At 41.5% G+C, this 23,348-nt stretch overlaps 2 protein-coding genes across 6 annotated transcripts in view; both read left to right on the plus strand.

Moving 5' to 3' along the window:
• The window catches only part of LOC146607777 (tumor necrosis factor receptor superfamily member 14-like), a 58,929-nt gene extending 40,007 nt beyond the window's left edge, over positions 1-18,922 (plus strand). For 3 of the 4 annotated variants that reach the window (XM_085347380.1, XM_085347379.1, XM_085347378.1), the window contains 9 exons: positions 2,287-2,391; positions 6,080-6,170; positions 13,963-14,065; positions 14,173-14,298; positions 14,539-14,694; positions 15,885-15,972; positions 16,045-16,224; positions 16,313-16,459; positions 16,569-16,609. In XM_085347380.1, the coding sequence (XP_085203506.1) occupies positions 2,288-2,391; positions 6,080-6,170; positions 13,963-14,065; positions 14,173-14,298; positions 14,539-14,694; positions 15,885-15,972; positions 16,045-16,224; positions 16,313-16,415 (951 nt within the window). In that variant the 5' untranslated portion in view covers position 2,287 and the 3' untranslated portion in view covers positions 16,416-16,459; positions 16,569-16,609. Of the gene's footprint in view, positions 1-2,286; positions 2,392-6,079; positions 6,171-13,962; positions 14,066-14,172; positions 14,299-14,538; positions 14,695-15,884; positions 15,973-16,044; positions 16,225-16,312; positions 16,460-16,568; positions 17,186-17,574 lie in introns of those variants that run through there. The other variant, XM_085347381.1, reaches the window with a different exon arrangement.
• The window catches only part of LOC146607778 (tumor necrosis factor receptor superfamily member 14-like), a 66,760-nt gene that overhangs the window by 36,973 nt on the left and 6,439 nt on the right, over positions 1-23,348 (plus strand). The window contains exon 1 of one of the 2 annotated variants that reach the window (XM_085347386.1): positions 20,053-20,086. The exons of the other annotated variant lie outside the window; for it this stretch is intronic. The gene's annotated coding sequence lies outside the window, so the exon portion shown is untranslated. Of the gene's footprint in view, positions 1-20,052; positions 20,087-23,348 lie in introns of those variants that run through there. 2 annotated transcript variants of the gene reach the window in all.

Raw genomic sequence — 23,348 nt, forward strand, 5'->3', positions numbered from 1 at the left:
GTTTAAGCTGCTAACAATGAGCCTGAGTGGGACCCCTTCTTTGTAGATATTTGGAAGTCCGTAAATACAAGGTATAGCATCCCCTGGGTATAGATGATGATATGTAGGGTGGTCAATGATTTTGTCCTTTTCAAGTTGTTGAAGGCAAGCAATAATGTTCACATTTTATACAGAGAAGACAGATGGTTTGAAAGATGAGGGGAAGAAGCCATCTATGTCCACTGTGAACAACCATCTTTGAACGGAGGTGGTGGTTTACGACACCAACCGTCTGCCATCTATAATCCAGTTTTGAGATCTTTTCCCAGAAGCCTTAACACCCACTCACATCCTGGGCCATTTGACCTCAGGAAATCACATGATAGGGTGGGGCTAGGTTTCACAGCGGGTTCACCCAAAACCTTGGCTGATTGTTACCTACACCCGTTTTTACACCCTGGCTTGTTTGATTAGGTAGAGGATCAACAGGGGGTCCATCCATGTCCCTCTTGGTGGACACTTCCCTAGGACTTAACTCTGGGACTCTCCACCATTTGACCTTAGAACTGAAGAAGCTTCTCGGAGGAGAGGTGAAATGTCTTCAAGCAACTGAAAGAAGTCCAGATGCTTTTCTTTCCAAGCTCCTTAGACCAGTCTTTCTCAAACTGTGGTATGCATACCACTAGTGGTACTTGGGTTCTCTCTGGTGGTATGTGGGAAATCTCCATTTTTTTTAAGATTAAATAACATACCATTGTAGAGGTATGAAAAGATGGCGCGAGAGTTCTCAAGGCTTTTCTGGGAGCCAGAGTCAACCAGAAAACGTCTCCCCCAGCGTGAGCCCTCTATGAAGAGCAGCCTTTCCTTATCGCCAGCGGTTGCAGCCGCTACAGAGCGCTGGTGGGCTCGTTTCCCTGGGCCTTAAAACAGCAAAGGTGGCACGGCCCTGTCACGCTGATGGTAAAAACACAGCCTTTTCCATGGTGCCGCAATCCCACCCACAATCGATGAGTTGGAGGCCCCCGGGAGAATCAGTGGGGGCCAGCTCGCACTGGTGCCGGCAACTGTCGGAGGAAGACGTGCGTGAAGAGGAATCCGCCGTCATCCGTTACTAGCAAGAACAGCGTGCTCTCCATGAGCTTGAGAGCGGTACCATCACCCAGGCCAGAGAGAGAGAGGGGTTTCTCGGCCCACTCTGCGTCAGAGAGGGAGTAGTGCCGAGCAGCAGCGCCTTGAGAACGGTGTATTTCCCTTGGGTGGGGGGATCCCATGCAAGGCCCACATGATGGTATTTTGTGTTGTGGGCTGAAACGCCATGAAGAGCAAACTGATTTTTGACGTGCATGAACCACGAAGGAGGGTCGTGAAGTCAAAAATCCAGCAGCTTACCTGCCACAGCAAAAGGTAAAACCTACACCTCTGCTATCACTTCTGACATAAATGAAGACAGAAGACTAAACAGCAGTGGTGTTTGTGTGGTTACTGAAGTTGGGCTAGCTGGTATATAATAAAGTGCTGCGTGGTGGCTAGCTATACAGCTATGGTTTGCATAATATAAACAGTGAAGCTGGAGGATGAACGCTAACTTTTTTCCACTTGATAAAAGTTAACGTGAGGGTTCCCGAAGGTTAGGGACAAATGCAAATGTCATCTCTTAAAGACTGTATATCCCACCTGCTGCGAATGTTTTAATGCAGTACAGTTGCTATTATTATCACATCCTATTTATGACAGTTAAAATAAATAACATTCATATAAGAAATAAAATTGTCTGTGTAAACTATATGTGGTGTACTACTGTACTTTAATGTCAGTCATAAGGGTGGTACTTCAAGAGACAGTTTATGAGGTGGTACTCATTGTGAAAAGTTTGAGAACCACTGTTGTAGAGGATAAATCTAAATTTCAAATATATGAAAACTCTCCACACCTGAATCATCTACAGGTGCATAGAGGGAAATAAAACCTTTTTCAGAATAAGAGTATAACCTATGCACATTTATCATTATTTTTTACCATTACAAAGTTTCTCTGTGCCTGACAAAGGTCAAAAAGATGCTGTAACTGAATAAAATAATGGTAAACCTGACAGTGTTCAGAGGTTATACTCATATTTTCTACAGAGGATAGTTTCAGTTGTGGATCATTTGTTATTTCTGATGTAATGTGGTCCATCGTGTGAATGACTTCTTTATATGGGTTTCCCCCCCTTATTCCTTCAGTTTTATTAAAATATTTACATTTTAAAATGATTTTTTTTTTCCAAAAACATTAATGAAAGTGTGTTTTTGTTTTTCTTTCTGTCAGGATGTGTCCTGTAACTGAAAATAGGACTGCGTCCTTAAAGCGCACCAAGTCATTACAAGAGCTTATAAATTTTGACAGAGGACAAGGTCCTGCTACTGCAGAAAGGTAATGTGTGTCTAAATGTTGTTCCTGACTCGGTGTTTGTGAAAAAATTCTTTCTCACACATATGGGCTCAAAATGTGGTCATAAATATTTTGTACTTGTAAAAAAGATTTGTATGTGTAAAAAAGATTTGTGTGTGCGTAAAAAAGATTTGTATGTGTAAAAAGAATTTGCGTGTGCGTAAAAAAGATTTGTATGTGTAAAAAAGATTTGTGTGCGTAAAAAAGATTTGTATGTGTAAAAAAGATTTGTGTGTGCAAAAAAGATTTGTGTGTGCGTAAAAAAGATTTGTGTGTGGACTTAGAAAAAAAACCCCTGCAAGTTACAAGTACGGATTTTTGACCCTATTTTTCTTCCCTTCATCTGATTCTGATCTGGTCAATGTCATGTCAATCACAAATGTAACAATCCAATCAGAGAACAGATGGGTTTGGCTGTCGAGGGGCGCTTTTTTTGAACTGCAGGTCTTTGAAGGGAATAAATGCCCTTTTACATGCCAACCCAGCGTTTTCCTTCATCACCACGAAGGAAAACAGTCTGTGGTCGTCCGAGTTTGGTGATTTTTGTGTCAGAGGTCTACGTGTTTAATACAGGGACTTCCACAGCCTTTTCAACAGCGCTGCGGACCGCGGGGTGGGGGCGGGCAGTGTTTTGGAAATGACAGTCTTCATTACAAAGCTTTCTTCGTTATGAATTAGCATACATGTTTTTATTGAACATTTGAAGAACTAGCAAAAAAAACAAACTCTTGTAGAGGACATAAAATCAGAGATAGAAAAGACAAGGAGCAGGTGCATCTAGTACAGGTAGAGCTGCTGCAAAAACCCACAGAGCCCAGCAGCCAGCGTAACAAATTCTGGATCCTTTGCTTTTAGTTAGCAGTTAGCATTAGCAGCGTATCCTGCATCCGATGTGAAAGGACTTTTATGCTGCGCACTGTGACTCACAGCAATGGTCCTGGGTCAGCCCTGACTTTGTGTTAAACTAATCCTAAAGTAATAATGTTATTTCTAACCACTGATATACCACAACTTTTTCCTTTCAACAGCTACTGAAAGTTAGGGGACCTAGCTGCTATCGGATATTTATATAGCGATCCTCCAGCTTCAAACGGTATCACCCTTCAAGGACCTGCAGTTCAAAAAAGCTCCCCTCCGACAGCCTAACCCATCTGTTCTCTGATTGGATTGTTACATTTGTGATTGACATGACATTGACCAATCAGATGAAGGGTAGAAAAATGGGGTCAAAAATCCGTACTTGTAACTTGCAGGGTTTTTTTTTCTAAGTCCACACACAAATCTTTTTTACACATACAAATCTTTTTTACGCACACACAAATTCTTTTTACACATACAAATCTTTTTTACACATACAAATCTTTTTTACGCACACACAAATTCTTTTTACACATACAAATCTTTTTTACGCACACACAAATCTTTTTTACACATACAAATCTTTTTTACAAGTACAAAATATTTATGACCACATTTTGAGCCCATACACACACTCCTGTGTTCGTATGTGAAGCTCAGCTGTTGTTTGGCCTGTAGCTTACTATGATTGGTTCTCTCCAGTTTCCAGCTGACTGCAGAGCCTTTCTGCCAGTGTTGCCAAGTTAGCGACTTTGTCGCTATATTTAGCGGGTTTTCAGACCCCCCTTAGTGACTTTTTTTCTAAAAAGCGACTAGCGACAAATCTGGCGACTTTTTCTGGTGTTACTGGAGACTTATTTATGACGACTTTTTGACGTGAAAGCGCGTATCGCTCTTACTCTCAACAAGCAGCGGTTGCTGCCGTTGGCACCTTGCCCGTACCAAAGCGCTCACAGGCGGAGGATAGTCTTCATGCAGCTGCTATCAGTGTAGGAGATGTTCACCCCAATGCGTCGAAACTGCAAATGAATCGCACATGAGCGAAGTCGCTGCTCCCGCACTGTCTGTAACGCAATCAGTTCTTCTTTCACTGTTATGCTGTTTTGTGGATCTCAAGGTTTAAAACTACTCATAAACACACAAAGTAACTCCAAAAGAGCGCCTATTTTGGGTCACTTTTGCCGGTCCAAGCCCGGATAAAGGAGCAGGGTTGGAATTGTGACATTAAAAAAAACAATAATTGCTACAAGAAATTTAATTTGTAGTTCTAAATAAATTCTAACTGCATTTAGGACGTTTTTTACTCACTTTATGTCTCTTCCACAATGTTATTTCTCTCTCCAACAGCGTAGGTTACCATACATTAGCATGACCAATTATGCAAATTGCGCGATGATGTCATTTAGCGACTTCTAGCAACTTTTAGGACAGCCAATAGTGATTTTCCTTACTGAGGAGTTGGCAACACTGCTTTCTGCTCTTATTGAAGAAAATATAAAACTATTCCAAGGAACCATCAACGACTCATCCAGGAGGTCAAAGAAGACTCCAGAACTACATCTGTAGACCTGTAGACATCACTTGGCTCAGTTAATTCAATTTCATACAGCGCTAAGTCAGAACAACAGTTGCCTCAAGGGGCTTTATATAGTAAGATAGACCCTACAATAGGGTTAAGGTCAAAAGTCATGATTCAACAATAAGAAAGAGACTGGGCAAAAATGAATAGTTCAAGGAGGAAAGGTTCGTGTCACATCTGCCAAGAAACATAGATTTTCCTGGGGTTTCTCAGAAATATTCTATGGACTGACGAGACAAAAGCGGAACTTTCTGGAAAGTTTGAGTCCCGTTACATTTGGCATCAAAATAATGACATTTCAGAAAGTGAACATCGCAGCAGCAGTCAGACACAGTGGTGGTAGTGTGGATGGTCTGGGCTGCTCTGTTATAACTGATGAAACCATGAATTCTGCTCTCTACCAGAAAACCCTGAAGGAGAATGTCCACACATCTGATTATGTCCTGAAGCTCAAGAGCACTCGGGCAGCAGCACAGTGATACAAAACACAGCAGCTATTCACCTCTGAATGACATATAAAAATAAAATGAAGGTTTTGGCACGACCTAATTAAAATCAGTACTTCAGATTCAGACTCATTCAGATTGAGATGCTTTGGCCTCCCATGTAGGTGAAAAATTCAAAAGACACTTTTGGACTTCAGAGCAGCCAATGCAGAGCAAGCTGTTAAACTTTAGATGGCAATCCTGATGAATGAAACCTTAGCTTGATGCGTCTAACCTCTCCTGTTAAATGAATCCACTCGTCCAAACAAACAGTTCCATGAGATAATTTGGTAAACTTCACCATAACTCTTTACTTTGTCACCAAGATTTTCAAAGCGTCGTGGAAGTTTTACGTTTCACATTGAACTCTTTAATATCGATCAGAGGGATGTGGGAAAAGTAAATCCATGCTGAATCAGGATCCCTGTGCACACTGACTTTCAGTTCGTTCTCCTTGGCTTCTGTTTCCAGAGTACAGAACATCAAGGATTAGGAACAGATTTGTTCACTCAGATGAACAAGTCATAGCTGTGTCACTTCTGAGTTACATGATGCTCCAAATTAAAAATATTATTTTGCTTTTATTATTTTGTACTAACCATATCTTTTGTCTGTTGTGTGGATATTAAGAGTCTGCATGTGAGGATGGATGACAAAAGACTGTAGATTAATAAAAAACAAAACAAAAAAAAAATCTTTGTGTTTGTCCAGCTGTTCTTCCTGTTAACACTCCATCTCAAATCTCCAGGGACAGGTTTCGTCTTTTGGACCAAGGAAACTTTGAGCCTGCCAGATCAGATGTCTCCAAAAGGAAACCTGTGAATGTTGCCGCATTTCTGGTACGCACTCTTAAGATACATCACAGCATTGTAAGATGAAGAAAGATCTACCCTTAGGCCCCCTCCTCGATTCGGAGATGGTTGTTTCCTTTTCATGTAAAGGGCCTCCTTGACTCCACGCTCAAACCAGCGATCTACTCAGATCGACACGCCACAACTTGAATAAGATTGGCTGGTTTTGTATTGCAATCCAGTACCTCCTAATGTGCATGATTGTCACAGCAATGCTACTGTGTGCCCCGTGATGTAATTAGTATGTGACACAAATGCTACAACAAAGGTGGACGTTGAGGCAAGAATATATCTGATGCTTGGTCTGTGACTTTCGTCAGACTAGGGGAACAGGGCCTTGTTTTTGCAGCCATTTCCCTCATTCACGGATTTCAGAAATTGGCAGTTTTAATTTTCTTGAGATGCTCTTATGACTCGTTGAGTGACACCACTGCCCAGCCAATCAGTGGCATGCAGTCTCACGATGTCACATTTTAGTATCGTTCAGATTGGTTTGAACGCCGGCAGAGGAGCTCCTTTTTTACTAATGGAAAAGGGGCTCAAGTGACAGCCTAGGCCAAAAGCGGGAGGTAGTGAGCCGGTTGAGAATGATCATTAAGCATTTTGGGGTTTTAATTTTACTAGTTTTTGAGATATTAATGTTCAATCATGGCCTAAGATTTCAATTTGTGAAACAATGTCTGAAAGTGGGTCGGCAAACAAATATCTTCAAGAAAAAAAAAACAATATGTAGAGTACACCCCTCACATTTTTGTAAATATTTTATTACATCTTTTAGTAGGACAACATTGAAGACATGACTCTTTGATACAATGTAAGGTAGTCAGTCTACAGCTTGTTTAACAGTGTAAATTTGCTGTTATCTCAAAATAACTCAACATACGGCCATTATTGCCTAAACCGCTGGCAACAAAAGTGAGTACACCCCTAAGTAAAAATGTCTAAACTGAGCCCAATTGGCCATTTTCCCTCCCTGGTGTCATGTGACTCGTTAGTGTTACAAGGTCTCAGGTGCAAATGGGGAAACAGATGTGTTTGAATTTGGTGTTATTGCTCTCACACCCTCTCATGCTGGTCACTGAAAGTTTAACATGGCAAAGAATTCTCTGAGGGTTTGAAAATAAGAATTGTTGCTCTACATAAAGATGGCCTAGGATATAAAAATAATGCCAACACCCTGAAACTGAGCTGCAGCACAGCGGTCAAAACCATACAGCGGTTTAACAGGACAGGTTCCACTCAGAACAAACCTTGCCATGGTCAACCAAAGAAGTTGAGTGCACGTGCTCAGCGTCATATCCAGAGGTTGTCTTTTGAAAATAGATGTATAAATGCTGCCAGCATTGCTGCAGTGGCTGAAGGTGTGGAGGTTGAGCCTGTCAGTGCTCAGACCATACGCAGCACACTGCATCAAATGGCTGTTGTCCTAGAAGGAAGCCTCTTCTAAAGATAATGCACAAGAAAGCCCGCAAACAGTTTGCTGAAGACAAGCAGACTAAGGACATGGATTACCTGTGGTCTGATGAGACCAAGGCAAACTTATTTGGCTCAGTTGGTGTCAGGGGTTTGTGGAGGCAACCAGGTGAAGAGTACAAAGGTAAGTGTTTCTTGCCTACAGTCAAGCATGGTGTTTGGGATGACATTGTTTGGGGCTGCATGAGTGCTGCTGGCACTGGGGGGCTACAGTTAATTGAGGGAACCCTGAATGCCAACATGTACTGTGCCATACTTAAGTAAAGTAGAGCATGATCCCCCTCCCTTCAGAAACTGGGCCACTGGACAGTATTCCAACATGATAACAACCCCAACATTTTCACTTAAGGGTGTACTCACATTTGTTGCCAGCGGTTTAGATGTTAATGGCTGTATGAGTTATTTTAAGGGGACAGCAAATTTACACTGTTATACAAGCTGTACACCAACTGCTTCACATTGTATCAAAGTGTCATATCTTCTCTTAGAGTGTTAACTTGTTGACTCTTGGTGGCGCTGTCACTTGGTGTTCGCTTGCTCTGTGGTAGAGTATCACTTCCTCTTCCTGCTCAAACACAGTGGTGTTTCTGAGTAGCTTATCTGCTTAGCAATTTAATTTAAAACTTTTAAATACATTCTGTTTTCATAGTATAATCTTCACGTGCTTCATCTGAAGCACACTTTCTCTGTACTCACTACCTAATTTATAGCCAAAGTATTCACTCACTGTCTCTGTACTGTTTCGCTAGCTTAGCTCGTAGCCGACTCGTTAGCACCATGGCTACTTCACCTGTCCCTCCTGCACTTTCCTGCTCATTGTGTCAGATGTTTAGCTACTCCTCGGCCTCCTTTGGCAGTAATGATACCTGTAACAAATGTAGCATATTTGCAGCTCTGGAGGCCAGGATTACTGAATTGGAGACTCTGCTTCGCACCCTTCATTCACCCGTAGCTAGCCAGGCCCCTGTAGCTGGTGCAGCCGAAGATAGCGTAGGCCCCGCTAGCTGTTCCCCGGCAGACCCCAAGCAGCTGGGGAAGGAGGACGGCTGGGTGATGGTGAGGAGGAAGCATAGTCCTAAACAGAAGCCCCAGGTACACCATCAACCTGTTCATGTGTCGAACCATTTTTCCCCACTCGGTGACACACCCGCTGGGGGTCAAACTCTGGTAATTGGTGATTCTGTTCTCAGATATGTGAAGCTAGAGACACCGGCAACCATAGTCAATTGTCTTCCAGGGGCCAGAGCAGGCGACGTTGAGGGAAATTTAAAACGTAAATTCAGTAAAATCATAATTCATGTCGGCAGTAATGACACCCGGTTCCGCCAATCGGAGGTCACTAAAATCAATATTGAATTGGTGTGTAATTTTGCCAAAACAATGTCGGACTCTGTAGTTTTCTCTGGTCTCCCTCCCCAGTCAGACCAGGAGTGACATGTTTAGCCGCATGTTCTCCTTAAATTGCTGGCTGTCTGAGTGGTGTCCCAGAAACGATGTGGGCTTCATAGATAATTGGCAAACCTTCTGGAGGAAACCTGGTCTTGTTAGGAGAGACGGCATCCATCCCACTTTGGATGGAGCAGCTCTCATTTCTAGAAATATGGACAAATTTATTAAACCCCCCAAAATATGACTATCCAGAGTTGGGACCAGGAAGCAGAGTTGCAGTCTTACACGCCTCTCTGCAGCTTCTCTCCTCCTGCTGCCCCCCCAAAAACCCATCTCCATTGAGACTGTGTCAGCTCCCAAACAGACAAAAAACAACTAAAAACCAGCAATAAACAACTTAAACATAAAAAATCACAAAGAAAGAACAATACAGTATCCACATCTGAACCAAAGAGTAAAACAGTGAAATGTGGATTATTAAATATTAGGTCTCTCTCCTCCAAGTCTCTGTTAGTACATGACTTAATAATTGATCAACAAATTGATTTACTCTGCCTTACAGAAACCTGGTTGCAGCCGCATGATTATGTTAGTTTAAATGAATCAACACCCCCGAGTCATTCTAACTACCAGAAATCTCGAAGCACAGGCCGAGGGGGCGGTGTGGCAGCAATTTTTCACACCAGCCTATTAATTAACGAAAGACCAAGACAGACTTTTAATTAATTTGAAAGCCTGATGCTTAACCTTGTCCACCCCAGCTGTAAAACTCAGAAACCAGTCTTACTTGTTATCATCTATCGTCCACCTGGGCCTTACACAGACTTTCTGTCTGATTTCTCAGACTTTTTATCTGATTTAGTGCTCACCTCAGATAAAATAATTATTGTGGGTGATTTTAACATCCATGTAGATGCTAAAAGTGACAGCCTCAACATGGCATTTAGTCTGTTATTAGACTCAATTGGCTTCTCTCAAAATGTAAAAGAACCCACCCACCACTTTAATCACACTCTAGATCTTGTTTTAACATATGGCATAGAAACTGAACATTTAACAGTGTTTCCTGAAAACCCTCTCCTGTCTGATCATTTCCTGATAACATTTACATTTACAATAATTGATTACACAGCAGTGGCGAGTAGACTTTATCACAGTAGATGTCTTTCTGAAAGTGCTGTAACTAAGTTTAAGAATATAATCCACCCACTGTTATCATCTTCAATGGCCTGTACCAACATAGAGCAGAGCAGCTATCTGAACGCTACTCCAACAGAGGTCGATTATCTTGTTAATAATTTCACCTCCTCACTACGTATGACTCTGGATACTGTAGCTCCTGTGAAAACTAAGGTCTCAAATCAGAAGTACCTGACCCCGTGGTATAATTGTCAAACACGTAGCCTAAAGCAGATGACTCGTAAGCTGGAGAGGGAATGGCGTGTCACAAATTTAGAGGATCATCATTTAGCCTGGAGAAATAGTTTGCTGCTTTATAAGAAAGCCCTCCGCAAAGCCAGAACATCTTACTATTCATCACTGATTGAAGTAAATAAGAACAACCCCAGGTTTCTCTTCAGCACTGTAGCCAGGCTGACAAAAAGTCAGAGCTCTTTTGAGCCAACAATCCCTTTAACGTTAACTAGTAATGACTTCATGAACTTCTTCACAAATAAAATTCTTATCATTAGAGAAAAAATTACCAGTAATCATCCCACAGATGTAATATTATCTACAGCTACTCTTAGTACCATTGATGTTAAGTTAGACTCTTTTTCTCCAATTGATCTTTCTGAGTTAACTTCAATAATTACTTCCTCCAAACCATCAACGTGTCTTTTAGACCCCATTCCTACAAAACTGCTCAAAGAAGTCCTCCCATTAATTAATTCTTCGATCTTAAATATGATCTCTAATAATTGGCTATGTACCACAGGCCTTCAAGCTGGCTGTAGTTAAACCTTTACTCAAAAAGCCATCTCTAGACCCAGCAGTCTTAACTAATTTATAGGCTAATCTCCAACCTTCCTTTCATATCAAAAATCCTTGAAAGAGTAGTTGTCAAACAGCTAACAGATCATCTGCAGGGGAATGGCTTATTTGAATAATTTCAGTCAGGTTTCAGAGCTCATCACAGCACAGAAACAGCTTTAGTGAAGGTTACAAATGATCTTCTTATGGCCTCTGACAGTGGACTCATCTCTGTGCTTGTCCTGCTAGACCTTAGTGCAGCGTTCGATACTGTCGACCATAATATCCTATTAGAGCGATTAGAACATGCTGTAGGTATTACAGGTACTGCACTGCAGTGGTTTGTATCATATCTATCTAATAGACTCCAATGTGTACATGTAAATGGAGAGTCCTCTTCACACACTAAGGTCAATTATGATGTTCCACAGGGTTCGGTGCTAGGACCAATTCTGTTTACATTATACATGCTTCCCCTAGGCAGTATCATTAGAAGACATAACTTAAATTTTTACAGCAACGCAGATGACACGCAGCTAGGGCTGCCACAAACGATTATTTTGATAGTCGACTAGTCACCGATTATTTTTGCGATTAGTCGACTAATCAGAGCATGCATCCATTGGACGTAAAACGTACAGCTTATTGCACCAGCAGCATCTGCTCTTATATAACTATCATTAGCTTACAGCTTTAAGTGTTTAAGGTATGTGCTAACTAAAAATAAAGGCAAGATGATAGTTTATTAAATTTTAATGAAATTTACAGATTGTTTCGGTGAAGTTTAACTCCTTGCTATCTAAACTATAACGGGACACTGGAATATATTCTCGAGCATCTCACACTTCTGATAATCAGTTGTCTGCTTGACGTTTATTCAGCTGTGTTAAAAACTATAACTTTAATCTCAGCCAAACCGATTTACTCAGGAATAAATAAAATACTAAAAAAGAGCCAAACAATAACATTTTAAAGTTATCTAAGTGACTTGTATATGTTTAACCTGAATAGCGAAAGACGGCGGTGGGTTTGAAAACGATTTGACCGGAGTCCGGGGTTCTCACCGGCTTTAGTGAGCTTTGCCCCCGGCTAGCTATCGAGCTAGTGGGTAACAGACGTCTCCGAAAACGTCGGAGCGCTTTTGAAAATATGTGGTGTCTTGATAAACTGAGCAGATATTTGAGGTTTACACAGTTACATTCTCGCCTAAAAATATGTTAAACGTTTATTTTGTGACCCAGAAAGAATAATAAGAGTAATACTAAAACTAACTAGCTGCTGCCATTGTTGGAAACTGAGCTGGGCTGCGCTTTGAATTCTGGGACGGAGCTACTTCTTCTTCGGGGTTTAACGTCAGCTGGCATCCTTGTACATGCAGTGCTGCCATCTTCTGTTTCAGTCCGTTATTACACTCTTAAATCCCACTATTCATTCCTGCGTCTTTTGGGATCTTACAAAGCTTCAAACGACGCGTCGACTATTAAATCAGTCGTCGACGATTTTGATAGTCAACGTAATCGTGACTAGTCGACTAATCGTGGCAGCCCTACACGCAGCTCTATCTATCTGTGAAGCCAGGTAATACACACCAATTAGTTAAATTGTAGGAATGTCTTAAAGACATAAAGACCTGGATGGCCGCTAACTTTCTGCTTCTTAATTCAGATATAACTGAGGTTATTGTACTTGGCCCTGAAAATCTTAGAAATATGGTATCTAACCAGATTCTTACTGTGGATGGCATTACCTTGGCCTCCAGTAACGCTGTGAGGAATCTTGGAGTCATTTTTGACCAGGACATGTCCTTCAACGCACATATTAAACAAATATCTAAGACTGCTTTCTTCCATTTGCGCAACACCTCTAAAGTTAGAAATATCCTGTCTCAGAGTGACGCTGAAAAACTAGTTCATGCATTTATTACTTCCAGGCTGGACTACTTTAATTCATTATTATCAGGATGTCCTAAAAACTCCCTGAAAAGCCTTCAGCTAATCCAAAATGCTGCAGCAAGAGTCCTGACAGGGACTAGAAAGAGAGAGCATATTTCTCCTGTTTTGGCTTCCCTTCAAATCCAGAATTGAATTCAAAATCCTGCTCCTCACATACAAGGTCTTAAATAATCAGGCCCCATCTTATCTTAATGACCTTGTAGTACCATATCACCCTATTAGAGCACTTCGCTCTCGCACTGCAGGCTTACTTGTTGTTCCTAGAGTATTTAAAAGTAGAATGGGAGGCTGAGCCTTCAGTTTTCAGGCCCCTCTTCTATGGAACCAGCTTCCAGTTTGGATTCAGGAGACAGACACTATCTACTTTCAAGATTAGACTTAAAACTTTCCTTTTTGCTAAAGCATATAGTTAGGGCTTGACCAGGTGACCCTGAATCCTCCCTTAGTTATGCTGCAATAGACGTAGGCTGCCGGGGATTCCCATGATGCATTGAGTTTTTCCTTTCCAGTCACCTTTCTCACTCAGTATGTGTTAATAGACCTCTCTGCATTGAATCATATCTGTTATTAACCTCTGTCTGTCTTCCACAGTGTGTCTTTCATCCTGTTTTCCTTCTCTCACCCCAACCGGTCGCAGCAGATGGCCGCCCCTCCCTGAGCCTGGTTCTGCCGAAGGTTTCTTCCTGTTAAAAGGGAGTTTTTCCTTCCCACTGTCGCCAAAGTGCTTGCTCATATAATTGTTGGGTTTTTCTCTGTACCTATGAAGCGCCTTGAGGCGACTTTTGTTGTGATTTGACGCTATATAAATAAAATTGAATTGAATTGTCCCATGTAAAGATATAACAAAATATTTACAAAAATTTGAGGGGTGTACTCACTTTTGTGTGTATGTAGGAACAGCTACGATACAACTAGGATCCTCAAGCTCCCAGGCCTCTGGTAGACAACCCAAATCGCCACCAAAAATTGTAGTGGCCCCTTTTCTCTGTCTTCAGGTAATTCTGATAATTCTGATGAAAGTCTCCAGTGTTCTCAGCCTCACATGTCATCAAGCAGAGTATCAGATAGGAAATGAATGCTGTCCGAAGTGCCTTGCAGGTAAGAACCAACTGAATGACGAATGCATGTGTTTTCTAAGCACGCAACTTAGACACAATAAAAAAAAAGCAAGCTTGAAATTAATTTGTTGCTTTTGATTTCATCAGGGAGTCGAGTGAAAATGCACTGTAATGAGTATAGAAGTACGTCATGTCTGCCATGCATGGATGGAACCTTCACTGATCAACCTAATGGCCTGGAGCGATGTATTCCCTGTACAAACTGTGACTCAGGTAGATTAATTTCACTGGGCTTAACTATGTTTTATGTTATAGTAGTTTAAAATCAAATTAAAACATTAAGGGAGGTCTTTCTCCATGATTTCTTTAATTTAAGATGATCATGTTTTCACATTTCGTAAAGACGACATAATGACCAAATTTATTTTCAGCAAAAAAACAATAAACTCTGAGCTCCAGTGTCTCTTCACAAACACATGAAACATGTTGAGTATGTTCTTTTTATGTTGGTAGCTCTTGGTCTGAGGGTAAACAAGCAGTGTACAACAACATCAGATACAGTCTGTGAACCACTGGAGGGATTCCACTGTGTTTCTTTTGTAAGACTCAGCTGTGACATAGCGCAGAAACACAAACGCTGTAAACCAGGACAGTACATCAGTCAGAAAGGTAGGTTTGTGTTTTATAGAATATTGTTATTATCATTGTAACGCAGAATTTGTACAGCAAAATTAAGTCTAAAGTCAACAGTGCAAACATCAGTCGCCATATAAAAACATCACCACTGGGGTAAGTGCTATTGGGCAGTAGTGACTGAGTCTGGTACAGACTGGTTTCTCAGACAGAGGATATAGAGACTGGTTGAAAATCCCAGCTGGTCTGTGCAGTCCTTCAGCACAGGTCCAGGACCACCATTGGGTCCTGCAGATTTTCTCCCATTTATTTATAACTTAACTGTTGTTACGGTCCAGATGACCCTCGATCCTTCTCCTGTAGCCCACCTTAGATGAGACCTTTCTTCAGGTTGACTTGGACCATGCTGAGGAGACCTGTATTATCAGACCTGAAGATGGTGTCCTTTCTTTCAGGAGGTGCAGGATCTCCCTGCACCTCAAAGGCTTCTGATTTCTTTATTTAACATAAGACAGCGTCAGTGAAAGTTCCCATGTCTGACAGTATCCCAGTTAGTTCTGTTGAAGCAGTCATCCAGCTGTTGAGAGGCTCCATCAGACCAGCTTTTAATGGTTCTGCTGGAGATGAGAGCTGTTCTCCTCAGACGGTGTAAACAGGGATGTGTGGTCAGACAGGCCCAGGCGGTCTAGCCGTATAACCTAGCTTGATGTTCGAGTAGCTCTAGTCCATTGTGTTTGCTGCTGTGGTTGTTAATGACAGTCTTCCTCCCCTGCTCTTACCAGAGTCACTGGTTCATGTCACTGTGTGGCAATGGGGAGATATAGAGTTTAAGTTCAACTTTTCAAGTTTTACTTCTGTATGGTTCCCTATAATTTGTAGATTCTTAAAAAATAAAATTTAAAAAATCTTTGCAGATTAGATGAAGATATTTTATATAATTTTATGACATGAAGATGTCAAACTGTACCAGTTTTTTTTTTAATTTAGTACACTGAGCAGCCCAGAGGCCTGTTGGACGAGGACCTGTGGTACAACAGAGAGATGTTTGGACTCAGTGTGAGAGATATCACAGAGAGTGAAGTTCAGATAAACATGAAAATACCAGCAAGTCCAGATGTTCTTGATTGAGTCTTTGTGTTGCTGTTAGTTTGCACAGCAAAGCTTCTTGGTGTGTTTGAGGACAGAATTCCACACTGATCCACACATGTAGTTGTTGTTTTCATCAGGAACCGCCTCCACAGACACTGAGTGCTCTGACTGCAGCAGTGGAACATTTTCAAATGGAACATTTCACTCCTGTCAGCCACACACACAGTAAGTGAAGCTTCAGAGACACATGTGCAACATCTGTACATGTCCCCTAACAGTGTCTCTCTGTCCTTCCAGATGTCACCTATTCAACCTTCAGCTGGTAACAGCAGGCACATCTGCAGCTGACGCTCAGTGTGGAGAACGCAGTTTTAATGTGGGAGCAGCTGTTGGTGGAGCTGTGTGTGTTTTAATTGTAATTACTGGAGGAGGGGGATTATTATTATGGCACTTAAAAAAGAGGGCTCCGTCTAACATGTGAGGATGACAGAACAATGGAAATGTTTAATTTACTGCATCATCATGTTTTCTGACACTGATATAATTTTCACTGCTTTGGTTACAGACCACCAATCAAAGAACAAGGTATGTTTGTGTCTCTTTCTCCATGTTCACTGCATCACATTGATTTATATAATAAGGTTTTTTTTGTTTTTAAATTTCATTAAAAACGGCACAGATGGGGAGCGTTTAGCGATGGCATCATCAGAAGGTAGGACAGTGAGCTGTTCACTGACTGAGCTGCACTGATGTCTCTACAGATGTACCAGAGTGTGTTTATTAAACAGAAGCCTTTTCATGTGTCTCCCACAAATGTGCAGGTGATAAAAGAGCAAATGCAGACCATAATGAAGGAATCCCTCTGTGAGCCATCTACTTCTTTCTGTGCTGTTTCATGTGTTGTGGAGAAAAAAGTGATCCAGCTACCTCATAAAACACTGTAGCAGACTTGCATCACATCCTCCCTCCACCACCAGTCCACCAATACTATGATGATCTTTTATGGGGCCATCTTAAAAGATAGAAAACACATAAACAATTACAAGAACTTATGTACTGGTCTGAAATGAGTCTGAATGTGTACAACGCAGTTGTACAAACTGTAGAGATTACCTGGAAAGCTCCAACAAACTTTGTTCAGCAGGCCTGCAGAAGTCCTAGGAGAAAACCTCATGGGACCCCTTACCTACAGTGTCGGTGGAAACCTGTATTTAATAGTCTTAACAGGCTGGAGGGGACTGTTATCGCTTTATAAAGTGTCAGCAGAAACCAAAGCTCACATCCTAACCAGAGAAATACTCCCCTGCTGGGTTATACCAGCTTACATCCTCTTAGACCGGGACCAACTGTTCAAATCCTCGGAGTCTAAAGAATCCTGCAGACTGTGGAATCTTCAGCAGAATCCTCCATGTCATCCTGAAACCAAACTGACTGAAAGGTAAGTAAATATGTGATTTCCACGTGTGTGATGTGAGCAGGAGGTGAAGCTGCTGTTGTACAAGATATGAAGTTTAGATGTTGTTGTTCCACTCTGTGTGTTTCTGTATTGTTGATATTTAATGTTTTACTTTCTAAAGTCAGACAGCAAATAAAATGACAGTTACAGTTCAGTATGCAGTGATTTCACACACAGGATGAGTGTTTGTGTTGTGAGTCAGTAACAGTCTAAAAACAGTGTTCAGCTGCTCTGATGGAAGATGGCTATAAAATGGACTTTCATTATATACGGGACACACATGGACAAGATGGAGTCCATCAGTATTGTGTGGTTGTGTTTATGCAGCTCACATCAAATTATTACTAAATGTTTCCTTCTTATTGTTCCAGTGTTGTTCCTCTGGGGTCAGATCTTCATGAAGCAGTCAGGTTCTTTGTGAGTCTATTCTGTGCAGCAGCAGAGAGAGAGAGCAGCAGACAGGAGAGACGATACTGGAGCTGTTATCATCAGTGTGCACATATCAAACATTCCCTGTTTATGAGATATACATGGGATATTATTATAGGAAATACCAGTGACTTCCTGCTGGATCTGTACTCTGATGTGAAGGACTGTGAAACTAGAACAGGCTTGAGTGTCCTTCCATCATTACAGTCAGTTTTACAATCAGTTCCTGCAGTCTGGTTCATAAAGCTCTCAGAGAGAAAGACCTCCATCCTCCTGGAAGTGCTGAAACTCCAACCAGAGAAGAAACAAGTGGAGCTGAAACTTTGCATGATATATGGAAGAAAAACACAAAACTGGATCTGCTGATAGCTTCATCATTCCCTGCAGTTCAGATCCTGCACTTCTTACAGTGACACCTTTACCTAAAAACACTCAATAATAACAAAATGTTTTTTATGCTTCTTATTAAAACCTGACTTGATTACAAAGACTTGATCAGGTCTGAACCTTTCCCCTTAACCAGCAGCAGCAGTGCTGTGATTTCTGAGAAATATAAAAACTGTTGCAATTGTAAAACTTTACTACTTTACTTCTGTCAGTCTGTCCCAGGGCAGCTGTGGCTACAACTGTAGCTTGCCTCCACCAGTGTGTGAATGTGTGTGTGTGAATGGGTGGATGACTGGGTGTGTAAAGCGCTTTGGGGTCCCTAGGCGGGACTAGTAAAAGCGCTATACAAATACAGGCCATTTACCATTTACTTAACAACTTTGTGACTTGTAAATGTTTAGGTTTAATAAATAATTGTGTATCTCCTCCTGTATTACTGATCGCTATATACATATACAGTATACATATATACTGCTTGCCTCCTCCCAGACTGAGACGTGACTTCCTGGAAAAAATTGCTGAACTTTTCTCCAAAATGACAACATTTGACTGCATTTAGGTGATTTTTAACACTCACACTGACAGTAACAGCTCTGACAGCGGACAATTCACCACTTTATTAACATGTTTTAATTTTAAGCAGCATGTGACAGAACCCAGCCAAACAACAGGTCACAGCCTCGATCTGATTGTTTCCAGAGGCCTCAGTGTCCCACTTATGAAATAATGATGCGAGACGTGTAAAACATTTGTATTTTCAGAAATGTTCTTCTTCTGTCAAAACAAATACAAACAGATTTATCAGTAAGAGTCATGTCAGTGCCAGCACAGCTAACACATTCACCTGTGAGTGTTCAGGTTTCATTAGCATTATTGTCTTTATATGATGAAATGATCGGCAACCGCTCCAATACAAGTTCTCTAATTATATTGTTCCTATTATTTCCTATTTATTGTTGATATGGCAACATATTAATGTATGTAGAACAACAAAAGCAGCCTGGATGTGATTTATGAATAACTGATTTATTGTTTTGTTTCTGACAAATGCGCCGTTTTTGCTTTTGTTGCATGAACAAACTGGTTATGTGTTAGGTTAGTGTGAGCTTTGACTTCACTTCCATCCTGCGTGTGATTTGGATGTATCTGAGCTGACAAAGGTCCAATCTTGCATGTCAGGACAGAAAGGATTCATTTACATACTTGGGTTTATTGAACAGTCACAGTTTGTGAAAGTGTTTCTCTCCTCAGTGTGGAGCAGACACAGTGGACAGGAATGCATCCAGCTGTGTTTCCTGCTTCCTCCAGTCTGCAGTCACAGTGAAGGTGTTCAAGCCACAGTCTGCAGCACAGAACTGAATGAAGAACAAGCTTGAAGAAATTCAATGAAGAGTTTATGTTTATAATGCTGTGAGTGTGAATGCTTGTCTGTCTGTGTGAGTTAACCCTGTAACAGACTGCCAACCTGTCCACGTGTTACTCCACAGAGTAACTCTGGTGGACAGAGCAGAGTGGATGGGTTAGTCTGTTTTTCATCTTGTCGTGATCAAAACGATGTACCATTAAACATGAATGTGTTTACTGTCTATACTCTGTACAGTAGAGCAGAGGCCTGTCAAAGACTCCTGGTGATGTCTGAAATATGAAGAAGGGGAGGGACGTCAAGCTTTACTTATAACTATATTTTAAAACTGTTCACAGTTTCCTTGCTGATCAGGACCTCCTCCATGCCCACTCATACTATTCCAGTGTTATTAAGTGATAGTTCAGCTGGTTACTGATGCTTGTTTTGCACTATCTGGATAATGTTATTTACGATGGCTACGCCCACCAAAGGGCATTTTATGTCAATTAACAGAAACCTCGTATATAAAAGTGCTCTGGAACAAGGTGGGAGCTCGGCACAGCGTTCACATCCCCAAAAAAGAGTGTTCAACAATGAACAGTCCCTATTCACCGTTTCAGTTTAACTCCCGGGCCGCCCCACGAATCAACCAATCAACATTCAGCAATCGTTTCCGGTACAACGGGAAGTCTGTGGGGTGAAGGCACGGGGAGCGCATCTCGGTGAGTGAAACTACCCCCTCTGTCCTACCGGAATAGTGTACCTTCAGACAGCACGACATCGCTAATGCTGGACTTCCTGCTGGGCTTACACTGTGCGATGTTTGGCCCAGTTTGAGCCGATTTTTGAGTCGTGTGACCGTTTTGGCGATCGGCCCGATTTTGGCCTTCGTCGTGCATCGTATAGTATACGTGGGGTAACGAGAAGCGATTAACACCTCACGACCAGCTCCCGATCATCAATCGCTTGGTCGTGAGGATTTCAAGCCTGTTTGATTTCAAACAGGATTTCAAAACTGTTTGAAATCCTCGCGACCGTCGTGAGGGTGTCACCGCAGTTTCTCACACTGCGCACGCGCAAACACAAATGTCAGCGAAAAAGACGGCGCAGCACGTCAGTGCAGCGTGTGATCTGGACACAAGCGATGGAGGCACTTGTAGAACTTCGGAAAGCTCATCTGAGCCTTTTCGATGTGGCCTCACAAAATTATCACAACCGTGAAAATAGTTGGATAGACATTGCTGCTCAATCACAGCTGCCTGATCAATGTTTTTCATTAGCAATTTAGCAAAGTTGATGGCGGTGGTGTGCGTGTCTGTGTGTGTAAAAGACAGAGAGGGAAAGCGAGCAACAGAATTTCTGTTATAACCTTCATTTTATGGACGCACAGTGTGAGCACTCGGGTCGCATCAGAGCATCGGGTCGTATAGTGTGAGACCCTGCATGGTGACCGAACTTGTAACCTCTGCGAGTCAACCGTACAGTTTGAACAGGAGCTGAATCGCGCGACTGACAAAATCGCACAGTGTGAGCCCGGCATTAGGGATTAATAAAGTATTCTGATTCTGATTGTTTCAGGATGACCTGCCATTATCCAATGACACATCTGCTGACCTGTATCTTTTGCTCATTTCTCCTCCTCTTCTATTTTTTCTAAACTGAGCACCTGATGGCTTTGAACTTTTCTTGTCCATCTTCCATTGGTTTTCATTTTGCACGCAGTATGAACACAAATCCCCCAACTTGAGGATCGCCACAACATAACCTAATAGACCTACACCTTAGTTCACAGATGCACTTTGTCTAGGGTGTATTTCTGGGATTTCACACAACCCAGGATTCAAATCAAGAATACATAATGGGCTTGAATTTACATCATTATGAATGAAATCTGCTCTATTTGGAAGCAGCAGGGCCCCCTCCCCTTTCTACAGGTTGTGTGTGAGACTTTAAATCATCAAACTGTAAAATATAAATTTTAAATTGTTATTGATCCTTTACCACTAGTCCTAAAGTGTATATTTATTTTCTTACTCTTCTTATATTTATTGTTTGTTTACTTGCACTGCTGTATATACTGGACTGTATGTAGCGGAGATGACAATAAAGTTTACTTTGACTTCAGCAGCAAGCAGGCGCACCGAGGGCTCTGGCGCTCACTTTTCGCATATAGAATTTCAAAAAAAACATTGGTGCAAATTATAAGTCTGTATCATGATGTCTGGTGTTTTCGTGTTTGTTGTTTTGTTTTTATTTTTGTTTTATTTTGTGAGTTGGTTATTAGATGCTGCTCCAGCCAGCCAGAGACTCCCCCGCCGCCCCGCCCTCTCCTCCCTGTGCTGCAGGCGCACCTCGCAAACGGACGGTGCCCTTACTCCCAGCAAAAGGGCGATAGAAAACCGATCAGTGCCTATGCCATTCCCAATATGCGCTGGCTGATGTCGGGGCAGCATGAGTTTTTTTTTTTTTTTTTTTTGCCGATGCCCGTGATGCCGCCCCCCACCACAATGCCGCCCCAGGCAACCGCCCGTGTCGCCCTATCAAAAACCGCTACTGTCTGGACACAAGCGATGGAGGCACAACTTGTAGAATTTTGGCAAGCTCATCTGAGCCTTTTCGATGTGGCCTCACAAAATTATCACGACCACAACAACCGTGAAAATAGTTGGATTTACATCGCTGCTCAATCACAGCTGCCTGATCAATGTTTTTCATTAGCAATTTAGCAAAGTTGATGGTGGCGGTGTGTGTCTGTGTGTGTGAAAGACAGAGCAAGCAACAGAATTTCTGCTATAACCTTCATTTTATGGACGCACAGTGTGAGCACTCAGGTCGCATTAGAGCATCGAGCCGTATAGTGTGAGGCCCTGCATGGTGACCTACGAACTTGTAACCTCTGCGAGTCAATCGTGCAGTTTGAGCAGAAGCTGAACGTAGACATGCGGAAGTAGCTACGTGTCCTTGTTTTTTGTTAAGATAAGATAAGATAACCTTTATTAGTCCCACATGTGGGAAATTTGTTTTGTCACAGCAGGAAGTGGACAGTGCAAAAGTTATTTAGCAAAAATTAGAATACAATAAGAATAACTACAGTACACAACTGTACAGAATAGAATAAAATGAAATACTATATATAGTAGATAAAATATACAATAGGATAAAAATAGAATACAAATTCTATATACGACTGAGTAAAAATACGATGCCAGAAAAGAGTATTGCACTTAGTGTTATTGCACATATATGGATATGTGTGTTTGATCAGTTGGAGTCTTTGTTGTACAGTCTGACAGCAGTGGGGAGGAAATAGGGCTGTTCGATATAACGATATATATCGGATGACGATATAAAAAGTCTATCGTTTCATTTTACGCTATCGTTTGTTTGGTGGTGTCGCAAAATAAATTGTTTACGGCAATATTTTTTCATCGTTTTGATGGTCACTGTAGTGACTATATTAATTTCTTAAAGTTCTCTCTTTCTCTTATATTTTATATAACCACACTATGGACGGACAAGCGCCTGTTTTTATGCGTTGTGGTTAGCAACAACAAAGGTAACAGCATCGCGTGTCCGCTTGTTTATGTTCCACATAAACCTTTCACAATAAAGCTCAAGATCCTGTTGAGACTTTTCAAAATAAACTGAATCACGTGAAAGAGCAGATTATTTACGGATGAGAATTAAAAAAGAGCTGCCAGGTGCTAAAAAATAAACCTTAGACTCAAATGTTAGAACAGGCTTTTCCCCGCAGCACGCCGTGTAATAAATACAAAGAATACGGCAGCTGTTACAACTTATGTCTAAAAATGTATAGTTTCATGCATTGGTTAAAACACTCGACTCCAGGTACACTACGTGCAGCTGGAAACACTTCCCTCAAGACGAGCTGCCCAAGATTCACAGAATTTACAGAAAATGTTACATTTTTGTGATTTATATCGTTATAAATTCCTATATCGGGATATGAGATTTTGGTCATAT

This window comes from Diplotaxodon limnothrissa, linkage group LG23 (assembly GCF_057381915.1).
Source record: "Diplotaxodon limnothrissa isolate DT_005_m linkage group LG23, D_limnothrissa_male_GT1.1, whole genome shotgun sequence".
In the NCBI taxonomy this organism is placed as follows: domain Eukaryota; kingdom Metazoa; phylum Chordata; class Actinopteri; order Cichliformes; family Cichlidae; genus Diplotaxodon; species Diplotaxodon limnothrissa.